Consider the following 20016-nt stretch of genomic DNA (forward strand, 5'->3'; position numbering starts at 1 on the left):
CCAGGAGTTAGAGGGGGGCTTAATAATGGCCTGTTAGAGAACAGCTGGACAGCGTGGCCTCTCTGCCTGCCTGCATTGCCGGGTGCCATTCTTCCTCACGAGTGCCCAGAGGGGGAAGAGGGGGAGGGGGGGTCCTTTGGCTCTGCGAGGGGGCGATAAAGAGTCGCGTCAGACGTTTCTCTGAGGGTCACCTCTCACCCGCGACGTGTCATCCCGTCGTGTGACACCTGTCAATAAACGTCCTCCCAACAGGGGCTGCACGGGGGCAAAGCATTGCGAAATAAAACACGATGGCGCTCGAGGTTCCACGGCGGCGTGGTGCGAAGTGAATCCAACCCCCCCCCCCGGGTAGAGGAGTCACAACAGCTGTGTGTGTGTGTGTGAGTGTGAGAGAGAGAGAGAGAGACCATCAGTCAGCGCACAGCCAACCGTGCGGCTCTCCGCGTCCCATCGACCTCAGCGCTCCCCTTGCTGGTTTCAAACCAGTCCGTCGCCGTGGTCCCGGGGCACGGGAAACGCACGCGACACGAGGCTTCCGGGGAGTTTCACGGTCACAGGCATGGGGACTCGCTGAAGACGTCTTCATCCCGCTGGAGTGACCGAGAAGGTGAGCGGTTTGGGGGGGGGGGGGGGGTAGATTGTTTTCTCACCGTAACGTTACCTTCAGCTAACGTTAGCTAGCTTAGGAGGGGGGGGGGGGGGTAAACTGGCTAACGTCGCTGTAGCCACGGTGGATTTAAGTTGATTCAACGCGGGGATTTAGCTTTGGACGTTCATTTCCCCACGTAGCGTTCGCGGCTTCACGCGAGCGCCTTTTCGTCCGTGTCACAAAACCCCTCGCGGGAGAGCGGACGTTGGCGGCGTCTCGCGCACGTTACCGTTTAAAACGTTTGCCGTTAACGGTCACGCCGCGGTAACGTCACCGCTAAAGCTAGCCCGCGGGTGGAGAGGCTGACGGCTAGCCGAGCTTCATTCATCCCTCCGCCGTCGACATTTCCTGCCCCCGCTGTTTGCAGTTCGAACCGTGCTGGTCTTTTGGTTTCTGTTCTTATATTCGTGTTTTTTTTTTTCTTTCTTCTTTTTTCGTCCGCTTAACGTAACGACGCTCGTTACCGGTGGCGTATTGCAACCGAGCAACATGGCAGCGTTAATCTCTCAAATGAGCGTTTTTTTTAGCCACAGAAACTGTGCGAAATGCTGCTAGTTTGCGTGTTGACTCCCGTTCGGTTAAGGTGTCGCTGACTTGTGAGGCCTGGCCGCCAGAAAACACCTGCCTGCGGCCGGCTGCCTTCTCCGGGAACAAGACTGGCAAAGTAACTGTTAAAACCTTTTTTCTAAGCAGGTCAAGGTACATTTATTTTCCCAGCCATTTCATTTATTAATCAACGTTATGTGTGTAATGCCACACTGATACTGTCCTTTAGTTGAGTCTGTCACTACCTCCTGGTTCAGGATAACCTTCCATAACCCAAACACTTCAGTCTTCACCTCCTCTGTTTCTACAAATACTGCAGCTCTAGTCGATTTTAGAATATACTGCATGTGGTTACCTTCATTTGAAAGAAAACGAGAACCATGAAGCGCTTTGGGCTTCTTCTTTTCTACTATTCCCCCCCTAGTGTCAATCAAAAAACACAAAAGCAGGCTCTGTCTGTGGTGGCAGATGTTGGCTTGTGTTCCACACATAGCAAGTAGGCTCATTTAGGTTCAGTTTGGTGTAACATGATACTTTGAGAGTGTAAGTGACCCCTTGTGGTTGGTTGTTCCGCTCGTTCTTCCATCTTTAGCAAATGTGCACTTGAACAAACGTATATTGTGAAATACACTTGAACCACGATGCTCAGATGTCTAGCCCTGCAATACTAGAAAATGTACATAGCATGCACAGTATGCATTTTATTGACTGAAAGGGCTCTGTATGAGAAAACAATTGCTATTATTTCTCATGACTTCTCAAATGTTTAAACAGAGCTGATCCTGGCACAGCAGGTGGATGAACCAGCAGCCTTTCACCCAGTAGGCCTGTGTGTTTTGCGTGTTGACAAAAGGGTTATCGTATGGCACAGTGGGGGTGAGGCCCTTTTGGAAGAGCCTCGTGCCTCATTTTCACCCTGGCATTAATTTAGAAGATAAACCAGGCAGGTGAATGCTGGTAGAGGGAAAAAAAAAATAAGCCCAATAAGCATGTTTGGGTTCATCGTTGCACGGACTACAGTGCTACCAGTCGACTCAATCTATATGTAATAAATCAATTAACAACAATGAATAATGTGGACTATTCCCCTTAAAGAATTTCCCTTTTGGTTTTTCCAGAACGTTCACTTGTTGCCTCTCTGCCGTCACGTGTTCAGGGTGTCAAAAAGTTCAACAAAGCTGACCTTCCTGCAGCCAATCTGCCGTTTTGATTAGTCACGCACAATAACAGGCACACGGCGCAACGATCGCACTGTACATGTGACTGTGCAGGAACGTCACGCTGCAGAGTCCTGCTTGCCCCCCTCTCTCACCCCCCCCCCCTCCCCCTCCTGAGCGTGCACTCTTATCAGGGAAAAACATTGAGTCGCCGTTCACAGAAATTCACTCTCCCTTATCGGCGTTACTCCGCCGCCTTAAAGAGGCCTTCCCATTGGCTGGAGCCGTTGTGTCCTGTCAGCCGACTGAATCGAGCGGGTCGTGTAAGGAGAAAGAGCCCATATGAAGAATGACCAAGTTTACCACAGGCGTTGCGTAATCGCACAAGATAGCGGCGTGCCGGTATTTCCCCTTGTGAGGGTTGCTGCAACGTGATTAGGTGGGATTCATCTGAGATCAGATTCAGTATGGCAGGAAGGCACTATCATCACAATCTGAGGGAGGAAAGCGTTTTTGGTTGTGGAGTGTCCTGAGGTGGGCTGCCGACTGTGATGAAGAGACAGAGGTCCTGGGGGGACGGGGAGCTCCTGGTAAGCAACACAGACGACGACGACAACACAGACGACAGCGAACAGGATGAGTCGTCCTCCCTGAAGTTGTCTTGGTCCCTGGTGAGTCGGCGCTAACAGCCCTCACCTGAAGCTCCGGGGCCTTTTGTATACGGTTAGATATCCGGTACGGTGGGGTTTGCTTTGGCAGGTTGCCTGGATTTATTGCCTTATTATGGTGACCAAGCCTAGTGGCTTGATACCTGACTGCAGGAATTGTTTCAGGACTCCATTCGGCACTTGTTTGTAATGTGGGCGGGAAAGTGATGAAGTGTTTTTTTTGTTTTTTTTTTAATCAGCTAATCATTTCTTGTCTTAATACCAAACCTGTGCAGTGTAGTTTGTAGTCCTACATACAAAAGTGTTGAGGGCTTTGACCTCTGAGTCACCACTGAAAGAAGGAAAAGGCCATTGGCAGCAGCAGGTAAGCATGTTTGTCTAAGTGACTTTTTTTCTAGCTAACTGAGTTAAGTGGCGCCTTTCTAGGAAGCTCCTGTTTTTGATGCAGAATATTCCCCCTTATTAAATCAACTTATGATGGGTATTTGGAGCCTTTTTGTGGAGTTCTGGACTTTGGCACGAGAAGTCCGGCGCCATGCTGCACCTACAATAGGACTTTCTGTGTTATCAAAGTAAAAGTGAATGTGTATTACAAAACATGCGGCAAAGTTAATACCGTTGGTCATCTGCTCGATGGCAAAAGGACTTTTTGGGGGGGTTTCAGAAATCAAGACAGGTTTATTTCATTTACTTTTCTATTTAGTGCCAGATCACAACGGAAGTCATTTAAGGTTACTTTTCCTATACATGATTATGTATTATTATAACCTAAATTACACTTTTTCTCTTATTTACACCACGTTATGTAATTTCTTCCCTACATGGTTGTGCATGGTTCCGCTCCAATGCACTCACGTGCGAGGGGAAACACTGATATTGCTTTATAAAACATTGTTGATGTGTTTATAATTTTCGATGTGTATTCCATACATTTTTCAAATGTTCCTCAGAACCATTTGTTGAGATTTTAGCTTTTGAGATTTTGATTTGATTCAGAATAAAACATTCAAGAAGCCATTTGAAGAAGCCATGTTGCTGGTTGTACAGCGTGCTGTTTTTTAAAATTACTTTTCTATTTAATTTAGAACTTTCTTTCGCCATATAAGCAATCATAGCAAAATAAACAAAAATAAGAGGTTTAAAAAAAGGCTTTATTTTTATTTGAGGGTTATCTTTCGGAAGAATGTCGTTGTAACAACATTGTAAAGACGTTAGCTCGGGCATATGCATTTTTCAATCCCCCTTTATTCTTTTGCTCTCTGAGATAATTCAGGGTTTTCGCGTGGCTTGCTTCCCTTTTATCAAATCATCCAAGCCATTTGAACTGTCAGCCTACAGTCATTGCTTGTCGACATGGTGCTAACCTTTTATTGTTAGAACATGTAGGAAATATTCAGAGTAAGCCCCTTATTAGCATTTTACTGCTATCCATTCATTGCATTAGTGTGGTTAAACATATGCCAGTTTCCCATATTACGTAACAAATGCCCCTATTCTCTACCCGGCAACTCCCCCTACAGCTAGACCGAGGACAAGAGGTCAGCATGATACGGCAACATTACATGTTGCATAAAGTCGATGAAGTCAACATGGGGACATGTTCTCGAGCGGCGCTACGCCAGAGCCTGACCTGAACAAACCCAAATCATGTTTGCAATACTAATGGTCTCATGCGCTCTGTGGCATGCAGTGCTCTGAAATGACTGCAAATCACCTAGTTCAGTAACGAGGCTGGGGGAAGGCCACGCCGTTAGTGTGATTAGCTGAGGCGTGATTAGTAGCTTGGACTGAGGATTGCTTGTCAAAGAGTACACAATCTCAGAAACGGCTTCCTCTGCGCAACAACAAATGCTTTGAGTGAATATGAGGGTCAATCCCAGTCCATCTAATTATAGCCGTTGGTCTTTTAGTACTGTATTTGAAAGCAGGAAGTCAGTTGCTTCCATTGCAAAAGGGCAGCGGGAACTCTGTGTGAGGTCTTTTCATTGTTTCAGCCCCCCGCCCCACTCTGATGTTGTTTGTGCGGGACAGGGGGACAGTTGCAGTCTGTACACAGGTCAGGAGATAACAGGCACCGCAGAGAGGGAACTGGGAACCGTCCGACTGTTCCCACGGGAACGTACTTAAAAAGAAGAGACGCCACTGGGTGGACTGAGTATGTGCTGAATCAAGTGGAGGACTGTTTGATTCCACCGCTTGCACGAGTACTTCTTCAGCCCGTATTCCCCCCCCCCCGGGTCAACTCGGCTAATGTTTTGTTCCTCCCCGTCCAGGCCAACACCATGAACTACGTGGGCCAGCTGGCAGGCCAGGTGCTGGTAACCGTCAAAGAACTGTACAAGGGCATCAATCAGGCCACTCTGTCGGGCTGCATTGATGTTGTGGTGGTCCGCCAGAGAGACTGCACCTACCAGTGCTCGCCATTCCACGTGCGCTTTGGTAAGCTGGGAGTGCTGCGCTCCAAAGAGAAAGTGGTGAGTTTTGAAACGTTTTAAACTATTTTAAGTCCTGTAATTATTAAATTGCTCTATGTCAAGATTAAGTAGAATTGTTTTGTTTCCCTTTTGAAGAACACTTTGATTATGCTCCATGTATATGCACTATTCAAACAAACTGTAAACAATAAGTTTGGGTATTAATGCAGGGTGTCCAAACTAAGCCAGATTACTTCTTGAGTAGGTAACTGGCTAGCATCCACTTCTCTAGCGTTTCCAAACCCCATGATGCAGAGACTTTTGAATACGCTCCTCACCCTGTTGTAGTTTTAAAGCTCTGGGGTTATGATTATGTATTGTTATATTGTAGCTGCAAACAGGATGATGCTTGTTATTTGTGTGTCAACATTTATGACATTAAACTAATACCAGCTGTTATTAGTATTCCGAGCCATTAACATTTTTCCTTGAGCAAAGTAGACTTGATGTAAATTCTGATTTCTTCCCGACTCATAATCTGTAGAACGTTTGAATGAAAAGGGGTCGCTGAATATAGAGTGCCTCATTTACGAGACAGGTTGCATGTCCAGGGGCTTCTGCAGAAATGGATCGTCCATTCTGGGAAATGTGGGTTCTGTTTGTAGAACACACATGGGATGTTCTGGGATAGTCTCCCTCAATAGGAGTTGACCTAATGATATGTGTCCTCGGCTTGGGACAGATCCAATTAATGACAATATTACTTTTTCAGTTTAAAAGGTGTCGTTTTTGTGCCACTTTTGTGTTGGGAGAGTAAATCATAAAGCCTGTTTTGATGTAGTAAATCTATAGCTATATACACTCACCGGCCACTTTATTAGGTACCCTATGCTAGTAACGGGTTGGACCCCCTTTTGCCTTCAGAACTGCCTCAATTCTTCGTGGCATAGATTCAACAAGGTGCTGGAAGCATTCCTCAGGGAGTTTGGTCCATATTGACATGATGGCATCACACAGTTGCCGCAGATTTGTCGGCTGCACATCCATGATGCGAATCTCCCGTTCCACCACATCTCAAAGATGCTCTATTGGATTGAGATCTGGTGATTGTGGAGGCCATTTGAGTACAGCGAACTCATTGTCATGTTCAAGAAACCAGTCTGAGATGATTCCAGCTTTATGACATGGCGCATTATCCTGCTGAAAGTAGCCATCAGAAGTTGGGTACATTGTGGTCATAAAGGGATGGACATGGTCAGCAACAATACTCAGGTAGGCTGTGGCGTTGCAACGATGCTCAATTGGTACCAAGGGGCCCAAAGAGTGCCAAGAAAATATTCCCCACACCGTGACACCACCACCACCAGCCTGAACCGTTGATACAAGGCAGGATGGATCCATGCTTTCATGTTGTAGACGCCAAATTCTGACCCTACCATCCGAATGTCGCAGCAGAAATCGAGACTCATCAGACCAGGCAACGTTTTTCCAATCTTCGATTGTCCAATTTCGATGAGCTTGTGCAAATTGTAGCCTCAGTTTCCTGTTCTTAGCTGAAAGGAGTGGCACCCGGTGTGGTCTTCTGCTGCTGTAGCCCATCTGCCTCAAAGTTGGACGTACTGTGCGTTCAGAGATGCTCTTATGCCCACCTTGGTTGTAACGGGTGGTTATTTGAGTCACTGTTGCCCTTCTATCAGCTCGAACCAGTCTGGCCATTCTCCTCTGACCTCTGGCATCAACAAGGCATTTCCGCCCACAGAACTGCCGCTCACTGGATGTTTTTTCTTTTTCGGACCATTCTCTGTAAACCCTAGAGATGGTTGTGCGTGAGAATCCCAGTAGATTAGCAGTTTCTGAAATACTCAGACCAGCCCTTCTGGCACCAACAATCATGCCACGTTCAAAGTCACTCAAATCACCTTTCTTCCCCATACTGATGCTCGGTTTGAACTGCAGGAGATTGTCTTGACAATGTCTACATGCCTAAATGCACTGAGTTGCCGCCATGTGATTGGCTGCTTAGAAATTAAGTGTTAACGAGCAGTTGGACAGGTGTACCTAATAAAGTGGCCGGTGAGTGTATATCCATGTGTTTAGTTATGGTTAAAATATAATGGACATTTTTATTGATGTTTTTCCCACCATATAATGACCAAAGGTCGAACCTTTCATCTTGCACCATGTTGTCTTATCTGTCTTATTGTCTTACTATCTGATGCTATGCACCAACCGCCTAGTCAAATTCCTTGGATGTCCAACAGATTTTGGTCATATATGTTCCTGATTCTTGACTTACTAATGGCGCTCTCTGACTAATTACATATTGCTTAGTTACTTGCCTGAGGATCAGACTGGGTGATGTTTTGTGGGCCATTGACTCTGTCTCACCACATACCCAGAATGTTGATGGGCTTGTAGGGAGAACTGAATGACTGGTTCCTATGGCAACAGCTCTACAACTTGTGTGGGAGAGGGGGGAAACGTGAAGGCGGCCTCCACACGAGGGGATGTTATGTAACAGTTACGCACGTGTCCTTGAGAGCCCGTATCGGATATCTTTTTATTTAACTTTTTTTAGCTCCTGAAAGAAAATCATCATCCATATTTTTATATACAAATGAAATATGCATAATTAGTCATGTTTCTTTTCAAAGTTGGAATGAAATTGTAGTTTTCAGACCTAATTATTTCGGCTGTGGATTGAGTGTCTGTGCCCATACTCTATGAACTCTGGTTGGCAGAAGAAATTTATACAGTTTTGATGCTTAAAACGCTTAGAATAAAAAATATGTCAGTTATGCAAAAGAAGTTTTTCTGGTCAGAGGTGACTTCAAAAAGTTTCTTTGCCTCGGCCTGTCAGAGAGCCCTAACCCAATTGTATTCATTTTGAACATCTGATCTGATGGAGGCAGCCATTGCCTCCAGTAATCCAGCCTGCTGATTATAAATCCACACCTCAGCCAAGTAAATGTAACCTGCCCCCACCGGCTGTGAAAGGTTGGAGAGGAATCTCATTTATTCTGGCTCATTATGAATAGGACATTGAAATACCCAGCCATCACTCCCCATACATTAATTGCCCTTCGCAACACTGTTTGGTTCATATTTAAAAAAAAAGGAAAAGCTACAACATGATTCGAAAGATTAAGTTTGTGTGTGTGGAGGGTGAAATGGAAGATGCCGGTGTCCGTTTGGTGAGAATAGATATGGATGATTTGGTTTCAGCTCGTCAGTGACCTGAGCACTTGAGTCCAGCTCTAAATCCTCTGTGTTCTCTGCCCGGCGTTTGCTTTTCTGGTCACGTTTCTGAAAGGTAACGGGTTCAATGCCCGGCCAACATAAATGTCCCTGCTGTATTTGCAGGGTTGACTCATTGCAAGCCCAGAGGACCCATAGGGCTCAGCTTTGAAAGCCTCTTTGAAAGTATGAGGGAACAAAACCCAACCTGAGCAATCAAAATGACATATTCAGATATATAGATCCATCAGGAAAACGCCATTTTAAGTTTTGGAGTTTCTAATAAAAATATCATTGCATTGCTTTTATCTTCTGCCAAACTCTTGCAGATTGACATTGAAGTGAATGGAGAGCCAGTAGAGCTGCACATGAAGCTTGGTGACAATGGAGAGGCCTTTTTTGTCCAGGAGGCAGAGCAGCTGAATGTAAGTACCAATCTAACAATTCCACTATTTTTTTTTTAAATAATTAACAAATAGTGAATAACAAAAAAAAAAATGTGTTTGTCAACGTTGCCATCCATCATTTTAAATCTATTATTCAGCGGCATTTAATGGAGAAGCCATAATCATTTATTTAATGATCGTATCAGGTTTTTATACACACTAAAAAATACGATGACTCATTAGAGAAATGTTTGTGTATGGAAATATTCACTTCATTGTAGTTTCCACATTTGACAGGGGACGGTAGTTTCTTTCCTTGTGGTATTCAGTCGCAGGCTAACAAACGGACTTCCATTGATCCTTATTGATGCCTCAGCAGATTGTCCCTGCCCACCTGGCCACCTCCCCAATCCCCACCGAGAGTCACCTGTTCTGGATGTCAGAAGTTGAGCACAGGGCACTGAAAGATCTGGACGATGACCCCGCTGATCAAGAGGACCCGCCGGAGCCTCCTGCTCCGAGCGCCGCGGGCACAAAAAAGAAGAAGAAGCGGAGGAGGAAGCACAAAGGGGACCCCCGGAGAGAGGAGCTGACCCCGCCAATGTCTGTCGCCCCTGTGAACGCTATTGCTGCTATCGCACCTGCTGCCACGACTGCTGCTATCGCACCTGCTGCTAACGCAACTGCTGCTATGTCCGGCTCGGGGCCAAATGAAGACATCTTTGAGATGGACATGAGCTCTGATGAGGAAACTGCAGCACATGTCTCCAGGTAGGTTCAGGGACAATGCTCGCTGTTGTAGCAGAGATCAGTTTTAGTAAAGATTCGTTAATCATTAACGGTATGTCTTGCCTTTTAATTAGGTCGCCGTCCATCACAACGATGCGAGATATTGACCCCAAATTACCCGCAGCAAGACACAACCTTGATGGGTATTCGATGTCCGATGGGGACTGGCCGTCAAATGACAGGTATTTGTCGATCAGAAGGCGGAGCCATCAGCAAGGATGTGACATAGAATATCTCATTGATTGTTTGGATTTGTTGTACTCTCCCATTAGTCACAGCTTGTCTCAGGCCTTTTCCCCAAAGAGTGACTCTGAGCTGATGGTCAGGCCCTCAGAGAGTTTGCTCCGAGCCGAATCCCACATGCAGTGGACATGGGGGGAGTTTCCCGAAACAACCAGGGTAAGAAACCCCTCTCCAATCGAATTGCATTGCAGACCTGAATAAACTCTCCTCTTAGTAACTTTCTCTACGCGTTATCCAAAATCCAGATCACCAAAAAAGAGCGACCAGAGCTTCTAAAAACCGTGACCATCACCCCGTCGGAGAGCACCCACTTCCGTGTAATCCTCAGCTCCGAGGCCATGGAGAACGAGACCGAGCTGGACAGGGGGGGTGCCGCCCCCTCCTCAGTTTGTACTATTGTCAAGCCTGAGCCACGCACCCCTCTGACCACTGTAACCCCCCGGATTCCGCTCGCGTCGGTCGGCGCCATAACCCCTGGGAGTCCCCTGACCCTCACAGAGCCCCTGGAAATGCTGCCATCCAATGTGGCAACCTCCACCCCGTCCGGCGGTCAACAGTGCGACTCACCCTCTAAGAAGAAAGGTGCATCTGGTGGCCCCTTTTTTCTTCACCCGTGTCCTGGTTAGCCGTGAGCATTAACGGATAAATACTCCTGTTGTTAAACGCAGGTGTTCCAAAGCGGAGCCAGCACCAGGGTCCTGAGGACATCTACCTGGACGACCTGAATGTCCTCGAACCTGATGTCGCCGCGAGATATTTTCCGAAGAGGTTAGATTATGAAAGAGGCGCCTAATTGTGTCACTGCCCGACATGTTTTAATTAAAAAGTCAAAGCATCGCGACGTGTTGTTCTCTTTCGTTGCCGCAGTGAGTCTGAGGCGGCGACGAAGCACTGGATGGACTCAGAGATGCACTCCGGTTCTCAGTCTCCACAGTCGGTGGGCAGTGCAGCAGCTGACAGCGGGACAGAGTGTCTTTCTGACTCAGCTGGTGACCTCCCCGACGTCACTCTTTCTCTGTGCGGAGGCCTCACTGAAAATGCTGAAATATCCAAAGGTACACTAGAATAGGCTCTCATAAAAAATGTAGACTAAAGTGCACTTAGTACTTTGATGCTACACAGAAAGTTAACCTCAGCCAGCTGAAATGACCTGAATTTGTTGTGCAACTACAAAGTTACCTCACTTTATTGGCTGCATCAGGAGGCCTCTGAGCTGCTGTTAAACCGCTTGGTGTGTAACTGACAATGTTTGTGCCCACATTGCCCTTTTGAGGCCACAATCGTCGATCTTAATGGCCATGAATGAGAGCACCTCCTTTCTTGCGTCATACACTCTTGTGTAAGTTTTTCTTCAAAGCCCTCTGCTGATGTGGCTAATGGCAGAAAAAGATGTCCTGATCCTCGTCTGGCTTTAAGTAAAATGATCCGGCTCACCGCCACTGACCTTTCATCTGCTGACTTTAATTAATGTTCCACTCCCTTCTGTCTTTGCAGAAAGGTTCATGGAGCATATAATCACCTATCTCGAATTTGCAGAAAATCCAGCCATTATAGATAACCCCAACCTCGTGGTAAAGATAGGAAATCGGTAAGTAAGGCTATATGTATTTGTTTTTTTTCACCCGTTAAATGTACATATGGTGAATGCCTTCTTTTAAACAACGCCCCTTTTCTCAGGTATTATAATTGGACGCTCGCTGCACCCTTGATTTTAAGTCTCCAAGCATTTCAGAAGAACTTACCCAAGGTAACTTTGTTTTCGGTGTGATTTTCTGTCATAACGCAAGGACCACTGTAACGTGCTCGTTGATAACGGTTTGTTCTAGGCTACAGAAGAGGCCTGGGTGAAGGAGAAAATGCCAAAGAAGTCGGGCCGCTGGTGGTTCTGGCGAAAAAGGGCAGATAGTACAATCAAGCAGGTGTGAAAGTTTCCATTAGTACTAAAGACACGCTGTAAATCTATCACTTTCATTCCTTTTGTACTGGTCACCTTCATGTGTATGGTCTTTCAGAATTTATATTTACTTTATGTCTTTGGATATTTCCTCCTTTTTCTCTTGCAGTCAGAGACCAAGCTTGAAACCAAGGAGGAGTGTCATCTGGATGAGGAAGGACCCTCCATGACTCAGGAGAAACTGCCCATGCCGTAAGTGGTGCTTATGTTTATCCATACTCGAGTCAAGTGAGTTCAGTGACATGTTGAACTCTGTAATGACCTTGTAAATACAAATCCAAAGCTCTACAAGTGTTTCTTTATGGCGCCTTGGCATGATGACTTTATAGCTGTGGTTTAAAGTCAATAAACAAAGGTGTTTTTGGCTGGGTTTGTATGTATGAGCTCCAAATATCGTACCCGTGTTATTTGTCTTGTTGTCATTGTTATGCACTAACCGCCATGTGTCTAACACACAATGATCCGGATTCCTGAATCATGTCTTTCACTCACAGCCTCTATGGATTTTTCTTTTATTTATATATAAAATGTATAATATTTTATCTAAATGCAATAGAAAATGACACAAATTGTTGTTGTTGTTTCCCTGTAGGCCCAAGGCGGGAGACTCATCCAGTGATGAAGAGGCCAAGGAAGTGAGCGCTGCATCTTGTCAGGAGCGACTGCAGCCGGTAGATGGTCAGCACCACCCGAGCCAGCACGCCTACAGGAAGTCCCTCCGCCTCTCCTCTGATCAGATTGTAAGCACATTATTACACACGTTTTCTCTCCTCAAAAATCATCAAGCCGACTAAAAGTACGCCATAGGGCTCAGATTATTATTCAACTTGACTTTTATTTTCAAATCATGTATGGCTTATTTTCAGAATAAATTACTCACATTACAAACGGTGTATGTATATATAAATATATATATTTCATTCAGTTTCTTTTGCTGTAGATTAGCACTCCCTCTGCTGGCTAGCTATGAAGTCTATAGTGTTTTCCCAATTTACAGTCTGTAGGGGGCGCTAAAGACTAGTATAAAGACTAGTATAAATCCATTTGTATTTGGGCAAGAAAACCTTCCTGAAGAATATTACCTCTACGAGCCTCCCAGATGTTTTGAAAGAGTACCTTGTGTTACCAGGTCAGTCTGAAACTGAAAGAAGGACCCAACGACGTGACGTTTAGCATCACCACCCAATACCAGGGCACATGCCGCTGCGAGGGCACGATCTACCTGTGGAACTGGGACGACAGAGTCATTATCTCGGACATTGATGGCACCATCACCAAGTACGTGCCTCCAAGTCAGTCACAGCAGCCGCCTCCTATTCCCCTTGGATTTAATGAGGTCGGGACTGAACAACACAATGAATAACAATGCTATTCTTTCAACACTTGACATTATCCAAGGCTCATCAGTTCTCCACCACTGCTTATAAGATCAGCTTATGGTGTGCTCATGATATACTCTTATAAATATATAAATATCGCTGTTCACTAATCAGCCCGTAAACTCATACTGGTGAGCTGTAAGCATCTGTATTGCCTGAAAAAAATTCAGTTGAGTTAATAAGGCAGCAACTGCAGAGGTGCAATGCTATTTTTATTCCCTCATGTCTATAAACTGCCCACATACTGTGAAATAATTCTCCTTATTTGGTGACCAATGTGATCACTGCCAAAAGAGGCTTAAAGGCAAATGAACCAGGATTTAAAGGAATGGCCTGTTTTCTTTGAAGTTGTTCTGTGAGGTCCTATATTGGAAGGGGGGGGGGGTGGTGCATCAGCAGTTTGGAGACGCAGACGGGAGTGCCAGAGAAAATCAATCTACTGCTCTGGACAGGGAAGTCAGCGACACCTATTTTACCCACCTTTAAAAAAATAATAATAATAAAAAAACGGGAGGGGGGGCAGAATATGTTGCCCCCCATTCTCCGCAGTGCTTTGCTCCTACTCCATGTCTCTCCCAACTAAGGACAGAACGGGATCCATCTGCTGCACGTAAACCACTACCTCATTGAACTTTACTTAAAAAAACTCCATATTCATCCATTGTTGTGCAATAACTACAGTGGACTATTGAAAGATGAAGTAGTTTTACATCAAATTTGACACGGACAAATTCAAGTCCTTCACAAATACCAGATTTTAACTCTATAATCCATCTTTATGCCTGTTAATCTTTTTAATTAGGATCCTAGATCAGCTTAAGCCTCTAGGTCTAAGGGGTATTTTCAGTTCCGTTGTAGCCAGCAGATCAGTTCAAACCAATAAAAAATGTAATTATTGGCAGAAGGTAGCTGGTGAGTTCCACCTTATTTACTCTGCACACTGAGAGCTTTGAACCAAAGGCTTCTCAAACACAACGGATCAGGAATAGAAACGGAAACCTGAAGTCCGGTCCTGCTGCCTACAGATTCTCCATGGGAATCAGTTTATGCAGATTAAAGCTAACTCCATCTTTTTTGAACCAAGTCTGGTGTGTGCCTGACAACCTGCCTGTGAGGTTCATAGGTGGTCAACATCAAACCAGTCCACATTGACTGAAGCTTATTACCTCTGGGGCCCTTTAGGCCAACCTGACATGTGATATTCCTTGAGCAACAGGGTGGAGAGCAAACTATAATGAGCTAATTTACATTTTAGTCTATAGGCACAGAGGTATGAAATGTGGTTGAGACGGTGCCTGCCGAATGAGCCCATGGACCTAATTAGCAGAGCCCAGGCCATAGTGTTCAGTGTATGATGAAGTGGAATGTTTTTATAGTGCTTTATATCCATTTTTTTCCTCAGTGATTTGACTGGCAGATATGGATACGTCTAATACGCACTTTCTTTTTAAATATCTTAGGTCCGATGTATTTGGTCAGATCCTGCCACAGTTGGGGAAGGACTGGACCCACCAGGGCATTGCCAAGCTCTACCACTCTGTAGCTGAGTAAGTGCACAACAACACTGATTAACCGCAGAGGAAGGATGAGCCGTCTGTCTGTGGTCAGCGTTGTCTGAGTTGGATTCCCAATAGTCTCTCTGTGGGTGGATATTTCTTTGCAGTGTTTGCGTTCGGTGCTTTCGAGGTCAAAAGAATCAAGACCGACTTTATTATTATCAAACGGATCTCTCTGCTATTGTCACGCCGGTAACTCTGTAGTGACCTTTAGTAGTTGTTGTAATAGAAGTAAACTTTTCATTGAATTGGCATAACTTCATGGCTGCGGTGTGTAGCTTTGTTGCCTTGCAGGAAGTAGGTTCTGGGTTCAAACCGACCGTCAAGCCCAACTGTAGGGTAACACACTAGTGTATGACACAATACCTGCTGAAAACCTCTACATGCCACTCATGTGATTGGTTGACTCTAGCTCCTCCCCTCCTGGAATATTTAAGGTGGAGTCTTTCAGGGATGGGAAGTATTGTGTGTAATGCTAATTGATGAATGGATGGTGTGAAACCTTCACATTGTGAATGCATTGATCGTATTCTTACTAATTGCTACTGATTGGAAGGACTGTTAATGAGCACCGCCCCCCCCCCCCCGACAGGAACGGCTACAAGTTCCTGTACTGCTCGGCTCGCGCTATTGGCATGGCGGACATGACGAGAGGTTACCTGCAGTGGGTCAATGATGGAGGCACCATTCTCCCCCGAGGGCCTCTCATGCTGTCTCCCAGCAGCCTCTTCTCTGCCTTCCACAGGTACAAGAGCACCACATTTAAATGGCTTCCATTTTTCCGTCCAATGAAGCTAAATGGGTTCCTTAAGTAATCACATACATTGAATCTTCCTTTGCATAATTCAAGTTTCAAACAATCCCATTTTCTCAACTCAAAATCATTAGTCATTTTTGTCTGGAAACTTAATTTCACATTCATTTCACAAGTTTCCAATCCTCAACTCAAACTTGTTATTAACTCAAGGTGTGGGCTGTGGTAGCATTGTAATAATCTACTAGAAATATACAGTACATTTATCCTCTTATTTTCTCTTAGCTTTATTTTTCTTCTTTATTTCTGGTTTCCAGTTGAGCATTGTGTCGTCAGACAGGTACAGCTGCCATGGCAATGCCTTTTGATGGGCTATTGACCATGTTTTTTAATTCGCTAGTTTGATGATTTGCACTTAGCACAAAGCTGTGGATGCATTTGAGATGCATGTGGTGAAAAAGTTCAATGCCAGGTGTGAACTGACACACTTGGAGATGACCACCAAAGAGAAGTGAACCCTCATTGAGAAGTGACATGTGGTTAAGGACACGATGCGTATGTGTGTCGCTCTAATCAAACTGTCTGTTTCCTTCAGGGAGGTCATTGAGAAGAAACCAGAGATCTTCAAGATTGAATGCCTTACAGATATCAAGAACCTGTTCCAGCATAACAAGCAGCCATTCTACGCCGCCTTTGGGAATAGAGCTAATGTGAGTTAATGAATGTTTGAAGATGTCAGACTCTGTGACAGAGCTGTGTTTTCCAGAAGTCGACACAGACATGATGTACTGCAAGATCAACAAGACACGTTGACTATGAATTAGCAGACACACACACACACATCAAATCAGCCCTGGGCTGAAGCTGAGGTCACTGGCGGAGTTTGGTCCCATGTGACATTGTCTGTAGAAAAGAGCTGAAGCCGGGCACAGCTTCCCATCTTCAGCTGCATCAACACCAACACCCAGCACTGGGTCTGTCTGTCCCTGACGCTGCCAAAGCAAAGAAAACAAAATCAAACAAGCACACAGTCTTGCACTTGGCCATCAAAACATTTTCCAGTTACAAATATTGCCATGAGGTAGAACACAAACATGAAATCTGTGACGTAATGTTATTACGGCATGTCTGTTTGCACTCTGTTTTATGTGGCAAAGCAACTGTCTGAAAATGACATGATACGAGATGACTTTTCAAGGACCAGTTGCTCATTTGCATCATATCGTTTTTTTTCCCCTAACTAATCAAAATTGTTTTTGTTATTTTACTCTCTATGCAGGATGTGTTTGCCTATAAGGAAGTGGGAGTTCCAGTGTGTCGGATCTTCACAGTGAACCCCAAGGGAGAGCTGATCCAGGAGCAGACCAAGGGCAACAAGTCCTCGTAAGTACATGAACAGACTGAAGAGAGAAACTGAAGCACCCATTGTAATATTTAATATCGGACAAGTTAAAATGACTTCAGAGCCCAGAGAGATTTATCATGAAACTCTGCATGAATGTATGATGATTTATGGAGCTTTTTGATGTTAAATAGTTTCTAGCCTCTACATTTGATGGAGACCAAAACTAAGAGTAAAACCCCTGGAATAAAATGTCAAATGAATGCAGCATCTGGTAGATGTTTGCTAAATACTAAAATACGCATTTCAACCAAAATCTACAATACTAAAAACCTTCACAAAAATTCACTGCCTGCTTCATTTGTTGCAGTTTTTGCTCATAATTTAATAACTCATTATCAATATTTAAATCCCCTCCCTGTCCGTCTGAACTTTTCCCTTCTTTCCCCCCCACAGGTACGGCAGGCTGAGTGAGCTGGTGGAGCACGTGTTCCCTCTGTTGAGCAAAGAGCAGAACGAGGCCTTTGTCTTACCGGAGTACAGCTCTTTCTGCTACTGGAGACAGCCCATAGCGGACATCGCCCCCGAAGAGATGCTCTGATCCAGCACATCTGGAAAGCCAGGCGCTCCTATACATGCAGCTGGACTGTGCACTTGAACTCCGGTAGACTCATGGACTGAAACCCAAACGTTTCCATATAGTACTCAAACATGCTCACGCAGTAATGGGGTTTGGACCATAAACACGTACAGTAATTATGCTTTGTCAAGATAAGTGGAAGTTCTTTCCAGAACAGTAAACCCAGATGAATAATCCAATGACACTTTCATCCCTGAGAGGCTAAATGAGCATCTTCCCGCGAGCCTGTAAGGGCTTCCCAACCCAACAGGCACTATGAAGTCGGCACTTTTCTTTTCTCTCTGTGGCTTCCTCCGAACAGCCTGGTCAGCATCAGGGACGCCGCGCGAGGGGAAGCCGCCCTTAGCAACAAAGTCCGAGCTGTGCAGCGGGCAGTTTTTTTTTTTTCTCCCCACATTTCCTGAAAGACACACAGGGTAGGCAATCGACACTGGCCACTGGTCGTATGCCGGCAATATTAAGCTGTGGCTGCCCACGCGCAGTTATCCAGTCTTCACTCTGTTCCAAAACATTAAGGACCGCGAACCGGCCCGGAAGCTACTGTAGGTGTTGGTCTTTGTTCCTGACTGTGGATTGACTGCCTGGTCGTTAGTGCACTGATTCCAGATGGCCAGTTAATAGTGAATAGTCCAGGTACCATGGATCGGTGTGGGGAAAATGCAACTTTACATGAGATTTAAGAAACTGAAGGAGTCTTTTTTTTTGCCTCAGATGTGTTGTTTTAACTTGATTAATTCTGTTATTGGAGCCAATCGAGTGTTGAGCGACGCAGTCATTATTTATGATAATTGGTATGTTTAAGTTATTGATTTCTATGCTGATGCCTTTTTCTCGTCTGAAAAGTAATTCATCACCACCCAGATGGTATTTTGTGTGGTTTGTCATAAGTTTACCTGCACTTAACAGTAACTGCTAGGACTCGTATGATCTCATTTTTCTTTTTTTTCAGATCTGTATCCCGTTTTCACAGCGTATTTCTTGTTTTACAGTGAAACGTGGAAGACACATCCACATTCCTCACAATCCGCGCAGTTAGTATTAAAATGTGTGTAAATGTAAACGGTATCACTTGAGGTGGAGCTGTGAGCGGATCGAGGGTGAGGAGGCTAGAAAATGAAACCTCATTTTCCCTCTGTGTGTGTGTGTGTGTGTGTGTGTTTATCTAATACCCGCATGCTGCTGGTGCCGCTGCTGGGGGTATCATGAATTCATTTGACCTTTGCTTATGTTCCTGCCGTTGCTTGACCACGACTTTTCCAACGTACTTTGTCTTCGCTGCACCCACATGCACTTCACTGAAGGTCTCTGTAGAGCAGAGTACGCAATCAATGCAGGATGCCAGAGTTCTCCTTTTTATTATGTGACTGACCTTCTGACACCACAACACTGCAGCTATTCTAAAAAATGTCAATAACGGCAATTGTGTGTGTGTGTGTGTGTGTGTGTGAAGACTGACCCGGAGCTTCTCGTTAGGAGGACCCCCGGTTGTTGTTGTTGTTGTTGTTGGAGATGAACGGGACACACATGAGGCTTTCTGAAAGCTTTCTGCTGGCATTGGTGGCGTTGCGGGATGAGACTCTGATGTGCCGCCCCACTGACACGGATCAATCACACCTCCCGCACAAGTGTAACCGTGTCATGAGCGCTTTTGCTATCGAGGATTAAACATCCGAAGAGAGTCCAAAACCATTAGATACAAAGAGCACAATTTACATCCAGATTGTCCCTGCTGTTGTTGTTGTTATTTAGCCAAAGTGATTTCTGCTTTCCCTCTGTGGCTGCGCTGTTTTTGTGACGATCCGAGATGCGCGTTTTGCGTTGATTTAATTTGCTTGTGCTCGACAAAGTTTGGTGACGTCAAATTGATATGTGTTTATGATTAACAAAATGAATTCCATTCTTTCTATGAAAGTAAAGCATCTCGTGTGGAAGAATCACACTTCATCCTCTATGATCGTGGTGTGTATATATAAATATATGATATTGTTTGTCCCTCGACTGCTGTGGAGAGCCCTCCACTGTGTGCTGATCATCATCCTTCCGTCTTCGATGCCTTATCATTTTTTTCCCCCCTTTTCAGTGTATGATCTTTTGTGTGTTTGTTTCATTCTGTTTGGAGGTAATGCTTGCTATTTAATTGCGTCTGACCAACAAATACCTTCAGTATATGCTGTGTTTGATTTGTATAGAAATGTGGTTTGAAGAACAAAATAAGTTGTAAGAGGAAATGAAAAAAACACATCTAATGAAGCTAACTAATATTTGTATTGAATAAAGTTTCTAACTGAATACATTTGTGTGC

At 45.0% G+C, this 20016-nt stretch overlaps 1 protein-coding gene across 6 annotated transcripts; it reads left to right on the plus strand.

The window, feature by feature from the left end:
* Positions 1–191: 191 nt before the first annotated feature.
* Positions 192–20003, plus strand: lpin2 (lipin 2). Of its 6 annotated transcripts, XM_037459521.2 has the most exons (21): positions 3071–3384; positions 5052–5175; positions 5294–5494; positions 9001–9096; positions 9434–9828; positions 9921–10028; positions 10119–10245; positions 10335–10671; positions 10758–10857; positions 10957–11144; positions 11584–11677; positions 11767–11836; positions 11916–12008; positions 12153–12235; positions 12636–12783; positions 13173–13321; positions 14883–14969; positions 15571–15723; positions 16328–16442; positions 17012–17115; positions 17531–20003. In XM_037459521.2, the coding sequence occupies exons 3-21, from the start codon at positions 5303–5305 to the stop codon at positions 17673–17675; spliced, it is 2784 nt and encodes a 927-aa protein (XP_037315418.2). In that variant the 5' UTR covers positions 3071–3384; positions 5052–5175; positions 5294–5302; the 3' UTR covers positions 17676–20003. The 6 variants fall into 6 exon arrangements, with proteins under 6 accessions (XP_037315417.2, XP_037315420.2, XP_037315415.2 ...); XM_037459520.2 differs by lacking the exons at positions 3071–3384; positions 5052–5175 and adding an exon at positions 192–607; XM_037459523.2 differs by lacking the exons at positions 3071–3384; positions 5052–5175 and adding an exon at positions 779–1313.
* The last annotated feature ends 13 nt before the right edge of the window (positions 20004–20016 follow it).

Source organism: Pungitius pungitius, chromosome 15, assembly GCF_949316345.1.
Source record: "Pungitius pungitius chromosome 15, fPunPun2.1, whole genome shotgun sequence".
Taxonomy (NCBI): Eukaryota; Metazoa; Chordata; class Actinopteri; order Perciformes; family Gasterosteidae; genus Pungitius; species Pungitius pungitius.

Bases quoted from the DNA above. Each gene is read 5' to 3' on its own strand.
- lpin2 (XM_037459518.2), top strand. From the start codon at position 2,904: ATGAAGAGACAGAGGTCCTGGGGGGACGGGGAGCTCCTGGTAAGCAAC. The intron at 11,678-11,766 runs GTAAGTAAGGCT...CCCTTTTCTCAG, and splicing joins GTGGTAAAGATAGGAAATCG to GTATTATAATTGGACGCTCG. The intron at 17,116-17,530 runs GTAAGTACATGA...TCCCCCCCACAG, and splicing joins ACCAAGGGCAACAAGTCCTC to GTACGGCAGGCTGAGTGAGC.